Source organism: Plasmodium vivax, chromosome 1 (assembly GCF_000002415.2).
Source record: "Plasmodium vivax chromosome 1, whole genome shotgun sequence".
NCBI classification, from domain to species: domain Eukaryota; phylum Apicomplexa; class Aconoidasida; order Haemosporida; family Plasmodiidae; genus Plasmodium; species Plasmodium vivax.
In genome coordinates, this window is record NC_009906.1 from 112,689 (window position 1) to 119,654 (window position 6,966).

Below are 6,966 nucleotides of genomic sequence, written 5' to 3' on the forward strand. Positions count from 1 at the left end.
CCATTATATGCATCCTGTGCATGCATACATGTGTGCACACTCCGTTGCGCACCTTGGGGCAGGTGCGCATCTACCTTTTTTTCGTCCTTTGAGCCTCATTTGGGGGGGGAACTGCACCCTTTTCCATTTTGGCAACGCCTCACGGAAAAGGGCACTCCTTGCGAAAGCAAAATTGTTTGAGTCATTTCCCCCCCACCCGTTAATTTTTTTTTCTTACGAATTTTTTGTCCCCACAAAAGGAATGTAAAGGCAACCAACTTGTGACAGCTCAAATGTGTTGCAAAGTTGTGAACGCAGTTGGGTATTTTTTCTGACTAGGAAAAAAAGGCTTAAAGGGTACACCGTTGCGCACAATGACACGGAAAAAAGGGAAAAGAAAAGAAAAACTAACCAAAGCAACGCCACGCACAAACGAGCAAACAAATTCAAATCGAACGAACGGTGTAACCCGAGCGTACCCGCTTAGCAATAGCGGGTCACCAATCGGGTTGAAGCGGCACATTTTCACCTTCGAAAAAAGGCACTCTGTTGCTATGTCCACGTGGGGGAGGCCACGCAACGGTGACATGGCAGATGATGCCATTTTAAAAGACGGGGCGGTTAACACACATTTAGGGGGTAGAACAAAAATGTAACCCAGCACATAACCGGTACTTTTCTAGTTTAAAATGTATGGCAGCATGATGATGGAGTTCTTATCGATGCTAATGTCTACAAACAAGTTTCCTTTGTTTGCGGGGATGGCCAGAATTTGCTTATTCCTATTGAGGGTTAGCAGAATGTTGGGGGAATGTTTCGTCAGCTTTGCCGTCTGCCTAATGGTCTCTTTCGTGATGTTGTTTATTTTTGACTTATCTACTTTTATGAGATCCAGGATGGCATCGCTCTTCACCCAAATGGTGTTCACGTCACTCTGCGCTTCGTCGTCCGCGATGGGTTCGTTTTGCTTTACCTCTTTCGCCTCGCCTTCCTTCTTCACATCTGCCTTATCTTCCGCTTCGCCTGCCGCCTTATCTTCCGCTTTGCCTGTCGCCTCCCCTTCCGCTTCGCCTGCTGCCTTATCTTCCGCTTCGCCTGCCGCCTTATCTTCCGCTTCCCCCTCCACCTTCGCCTTCACCTTGGCCGCGGCCCTGGACATGGTGCTCTTCCGCTCGCCGATCAGCTGGTCCATGTAGCCCTCAAAGTCAAACACCCTCTGCTCATTCTCATAAACAGGAGCAAAATAACTTTTGATAATCTCCTCCCTGCATGTCCTGTCTAGCAAAAACGTATCAACCTCTTTAAAGAAGGGCAGGAAATTCAGGCACCCACTGTAGTTTATTCGGTAGTAGTTTTCCACCCCGTTCTTTTTATTCTTGTCTATCTGGATAACGGTGATCCCCGCGCTAATGATTTTTAATTTTACTTTTGTGTAGCACTCTAAAATATCCTTTGTGTGTTTGCTCACCAGATTTATCTTTTTGATGTTCACGTTGATCCTCTCGTCGATCGACAGTTTTGAAAAGTTCGAGTCATCCTTCAGGTGAATGTATAAATTATTTTTTATGGACAGAAAGTTGTCGTTCAGGTTGAAATAATTTTTTACTCTGTTTAGGAGGTCGTGCGTGGGGCGCAGCTGTTCGTAGTACTCCAGGCTCACGTACTCTTGTTGCTTGGTCATTTTGCGTTCCTCCCGCTGGCCCCCTCCCTCGTCCGCCTCGTGTTGCGGTTCATTTTTCAGATCATTCTCCGCCTCGTTTTGCGGATCGCTTTTCTCCCCCTGTTCTTCTTCCTCCTTTTCTGCGCCACTTTCCTCTCCCTGTTCGCTGCCCATTTTGCACTCCGACGCGCCGCCTACCTCGCCGACCTCGCCACCCATGTAACTGCGCAGCGCCTCCTCACTCCGCCTATTGATGAGGCTGATTACATCCCCTCCGCGTCCTCCAGCGGGCTGGAAACTCCTCACCATGTCGTCACTGTCTATCATATTGTACTTATTGCTCAGATCGTCATTATCAATCAGGTTGTATTTCTTCGTAACTTCGTTGCTCGTCACAACATTGTAGCTAGTCATCACATCGTCGATGTCGATTACGTTGTAGTTATCTTCCACATCGTTTTGGTCCCCCCTCTGTGTGTTGTTGCTCATCATGTGTAGGTTACTGTCTGGGTGGGATAATTTCGCGTGGCCATTTTGCCTGACCTGTTCAGAAAAATAATCAGAAATGTGAACAACGCCATCGATTGGTTCGGCATTCCCATTTTGTTCACTGCAATTTTGATTTACCTCATGGGAGGGAATAATGTCTCCATTTTTTTCCTTATCCTTTTTTTTGCTTTTCTTTTTATGTCTCCTATATTTGTACTTTTTCCTGTACTCGTCCTTATCCGCCTTCTTCAATTTCGTGTAAATTTTTTTTTTTTTTTTTTTTTCTTCCTTCCACTGGAGCTTTCCGCATTTTTTAATAACTGCTATGAAGAACCCCCCGGCGTTGTAATGATGAGGAAAAAATCGCTTCACGTATTTCAAGTTAATCTCCTTCATGAATTCCTCATCGGGGGTAAACATCCCATGTTGTATTTTGTCGTAAATTTTTTTATATTTCCCTTCTCGCTTATTTTGCAAATAAGTACAATACTCTTCATACGTATCAAACCACTGATCGTCCATCATCACCTTCCATTCAGTTAGCCCTTCTTTAAAATTTAATTTATCAATAAGTTCGTTCCCAAAATTGATTAATTTGAGGCAGTTCCTATTTTCTAAGGAACTGAAAACTTCGCAAATGACGGCCTCATTCTCAATCGGGTTTAGCGAACATGTGCTGTACACAATGTTCCCACCTTCCTTGGTCAACTCGATGGACCTTTTTAAAATGCTCACTTGCATTTGAAATAAATTGTAGGCATTAAAAGGGTTCCAATTTAACCAGATATTTCTGTCCTTTCGCAGAGTCCCATCGCCACTGCACGGGACGTCACACAAAACGGAGTCGAAGTACCTCTTCTCATTTGTATTTCCCTCCTCATCTTTGACATAAATATAGGGAAAGTTAATCGCGTTGTTGTTTGTTACCACTAGACAATTGCTGTGTATATTTTTCAGCCGATGGAACAGCATGCAGCACCGCTTGAAGTTGGCATCATTCGCGACGACCACTCCCGTGGGGTTGCTGTTCGAAATCAGCTTCTTGTAGTGCCCGTACAAGTGATTGTCTGCGTTGAGGATGTACCTGAACAGCTCATCGTCGTACTGGTTGCCGTCCAGCGCGTCGTGCAGCCGGGTTTTCTCCGCAGAGGGGGAATTTTCACCGCTGCTGTGGTTGCCACTTTCGCCGCGATCACTGCCATTTTCGCAGTTATCATCGCCGCTCACGCTTCCATCGTCGCCGCTAACCCCGCCATCGTTGCCGCCAACCGCGGTATCGTCGCCGATTAAATTGGCGCTCGCCTCCCCAAGGGACCCGCGCAAAGGGGACGAGTTCCGCTGAATGAACTTCCGAATCAAATAATTTTTCACATTCCGTTTGCTAATGAGGTGCATGTAATCCACAATCTGAGCCGTCTTCGAGCCAGGAGCCGCGCACATGTCCAGAACAAAATAATTCTCTTTCAATTTGAGAAACAACACTGGCAGCATGCTTACCAGCTCCTGTCTAAATATGTACCCACTCTCATTTAGGTTTATTAAATAATTGTACAAATTTTTATAATTTTGATCTTTCTTAATTTGGGACCTCGTCAAGTATATCTCATACATCTGGTCCTCTTCATTCAGCTTCGTAATCGCATAGTTGTCCTTGCAAAGATGCTCCAATTTCTTTTTAATATTTTCGTGAATAAATTTGCTGTACTTGCTGTTGTTCAGAACGCGAAAGGTGATTGGTAATTCTGTGTTTATAACTGCCATAAAATCGTCCACTTCATTTTCGTTGATTATTTTTTGATGGATGTAATAGTTGAAGAAGTTTTCATTTTTCTGTAGCAGGTTGGTGTTGTCGTAGTATGGGACGTCTTCCTTGGCCGACATGGTTGGCTCCACTGGGGGCGCTGATGGTACAAGTGGAGTCTCCTTTTGTGCGCAATTTGGAGCGCTTTTTTGCCTCGTTTAACTGATCCACCTATTGGTATGTACAAATGGGGGGTGCAACGATTTTCGATTAACTCGGCTGGCACGCCTTTCGCTCAACCGTTGTTGCGGCCTCGAATCTAATTTTGGGCGCCTCTGTTTGGCAGGGGAACTGCATCATTAGGCTTATTTGCAGGGTTCGCAGTTTGGCCTTACTCTGCTTCGCTTTATTTTGCTCTGCCTTACTTTGATTTATTTTTTTTCCCCTTCTATAATCAATCGGCTTGCCAACTTGTACACTTACCCGCACCAAGTGGCACTTTTAAAATGCAATTGACAATTGCCGTCGCGTGTTGCCCCCTTTTGACGAATTGCGGTTTTTGTTCCTCTTCGTAGGTGCGCCCTCCTCACAGTGCTGCTTTGCCCCCTTTGGCTATCTCAAAATGGGATATATTTAATGTACAGAAGTGGTAGTGATGCATACTTATTATGCCCCGCGCCTTCATTTTTTTTTTTTTTCCTTCAACTTTGCAAACACGGTGCGGTGTAAATCTGCTCATTTTGGCATACCAACATGTGCGCGGTGGTTAAGCGGCGAGGGAGACTGAACAGGCTGCATAGCTGTTTTGTTTTTCTCTATTTTGCCTAATTTTTTTACGTTATTTTTTTATTTTTTTATTTCATTTTATTATATATATTTTTTTAACCCCTTTGCGGATGGGCAGCAAACTTCCTTCGCGGTTATTCCCCTCCAGATGGAAAGCGAAAAAGCGTTTTCGTCGCCGCATCGCGTATTGGCCAATCCCCAATCGGTTGAAGTGAGATGATTTTTTTGGCCCTCCCAACAAAGTTGCAATCTGATAGTGTTGATCCTGTAGGCTGCTCATCTGCGCACATTCAGCTTTGCCCCCATAAAAGGATACACCGCCGCGTTATTTACGTTTGCGTATGCGTGTAGATTTGGCCTCCCCTACGTGTATGAGCATTTGGAAGTTCCCCGTTCTGTGACTGCCCCCTTCGAAATATGCTCACGTAGCCGGTACGTTAAAACGAGGAAAGCACCATTCGAATGTACAAAGACGGTTGTAGTTGAGTAACAGCCCAGTTGGCAACTGCGTTGACCAAAAGGAAAAAAAAAAAAAAAAAAAATCACGGCCGCGTTATCCGTTTTGTGCAATTTGGCCCAACTGTATGGATAAAAAAATGACCAATCGAATTGGACAAATGAGAAAAAAACACAGCATTGAAGATTAATATGCCTTTTTTTTTATTAACTCTTAAACGTTAGCAATCGAGGGGAATACACAAACGTCTCATTAAAGCATTTAGCTTTTTTTTTTTTTTTTTTTGCCCCTCTGTTTTGCTCGACCGTATGTCCACATACCAGCATGTCTGAGAGGTACGCCGAGCTTTTCTGCATTTTGGAAAGGGGCAAAAAATGCCAACGGGGATTTCTCTACCGCGACCTCTATGACATCCGGTTGAGCAGTTAAAAAGAGAAATGTATACACGTTTACACACATTAAGAAAAGTGCCATGTGAACGGCGCCTACCAAGTGGATATAGCAAAACGTTCGTACTTTTCCGCGTCAATATTTCTCCTTCAAAAGGAAGAATACGTTTAAGTTGCGCCTATTTCTGCTAAAAGGGGAGAACAAAACACTTTTCGCTTGCACTGGTCATGCTCATTTGTAATGACCTAAGGCATACCATGGTGTGAGGAGAAAAAGTAGGAAAAAATATAACGTAAGGGGAGAAAAACTGTTGGGGGATTTATTTCCCCTTAGAATTAAAACTTCCACCAACTGTTTCATCACGAGCGTCTTTAACTTTCCTTTTTTGGGTGACAATGTCCTGTATGCCAAACGTCTGCAACACCGTTACGCAGCATTCGCCCTTTTTTGGCCAGCCCCTCCGTGCGTTTTTTTTTTTCCTGCAAGATTTTTGTGTACATTTTTGTGTACATTATGCGAACATTTTTGGTACACTTTTGGCACAGTTTGGGTAAAGTTGGCTACATTTCGAGTCCCCCTGGCGCATAACTTGGCCCACGATTGCCTTCGCACTGTTTGCCCCTCGCGCATTTCGCCTGCCTGCACAGTTTTTTAACACCCACCCGCCGCATGCCGAAGTGCTACAGTCAATGAGGGCGCCAGTTCGTTCCTCAGGCAAAAAATTTGCAAGCGTTAAGTGCATACTGAAATGCGAACAGGGAAAAAAAAAAACAAACAAAATTAACATCGTGCAGTTTATATTATGTGGAAAAAAAATGCAAAAATGCAAATATGTTTATACGTAAAAAGTTGCATACTTATGTGTCACACGATAAATGCGGCGCGCCATGTGTTTGCGAAGAAGCAAAAAAAGTGCTAACACGAGCAGGCAACCCATTTTGAGCAAATCTAAAAAAAAAAAAAAAAATTATAACAGAGAGAAATTCTCCAGGACGTTTTTGCGAGAGCATACAGGATACACTTTTTTTTTTTTTTTCCCTCCCTATTATTTGAGTGAAAACTGGGCAATTTTTTTTTTTAGCGGAAGTGTAGTACTCATTACACGTATTTTTCCTTATGTCCATGAGGTGATATGTATGCATATACATGTATATATATTTTTTTCCGTTCGTAGGTGCATCCAACGCAGCAGTTACAATACCTACGCGTGCATGCCAATTGCACATGTGAGTGTCTACCCCCCCTTCCATTTTTACACCCATGCACACACATGAAAAGTAGCCCCCCCGTGGGAAAAGGGGCATCTTGTCCATGCGGTAGAGTTGCCCGCGAGTACATCGTCTCGTGTGGTGCGCTCACTCTGCGTCACTGCGCGAATGTGCCCTTTATTTTTTACAAAACGTCAGCAGAGCAGCTCTTTTCCATAACAGCAGTGTGTGGAGTGGCGCATCCCATCCAAGAACA

General features: G+C 44.1%; 1 protein-coding gene across 1 annotated transcript, besides 2 other annotated features; it reads right to left on the reverse strand.

Annotated features, from left to right (window-relative positions):
• Window positions 1-658: 658 nt before the first annotated feature.
• On the reverse strand, window positions 659-4,009 carry PVX_087750 (hypothetical protein, conserved; the record flags this gene model as incomplete). Its single annotated transcript, XM_001613361.1, has 1 exon — window positions 659-4,009. The coding sequence occupies one exon, from the start codon at window positions 4,007-4,009 to the stop codon at window positions 659-661; it is 3,351 nt and encodes a 1,116-aa protein (XP_001613411.1).
• Window positions 3,607-3,630: a microsatellite.
• Window positions 4,010-6,386: 2,377 nt separating the features above from the next.
• Window positions 6,387-6,412: a microsatellite.
• The last annotated feature ends 554 nt before the right edge of the window (window positions 6,413-6,966 follow it).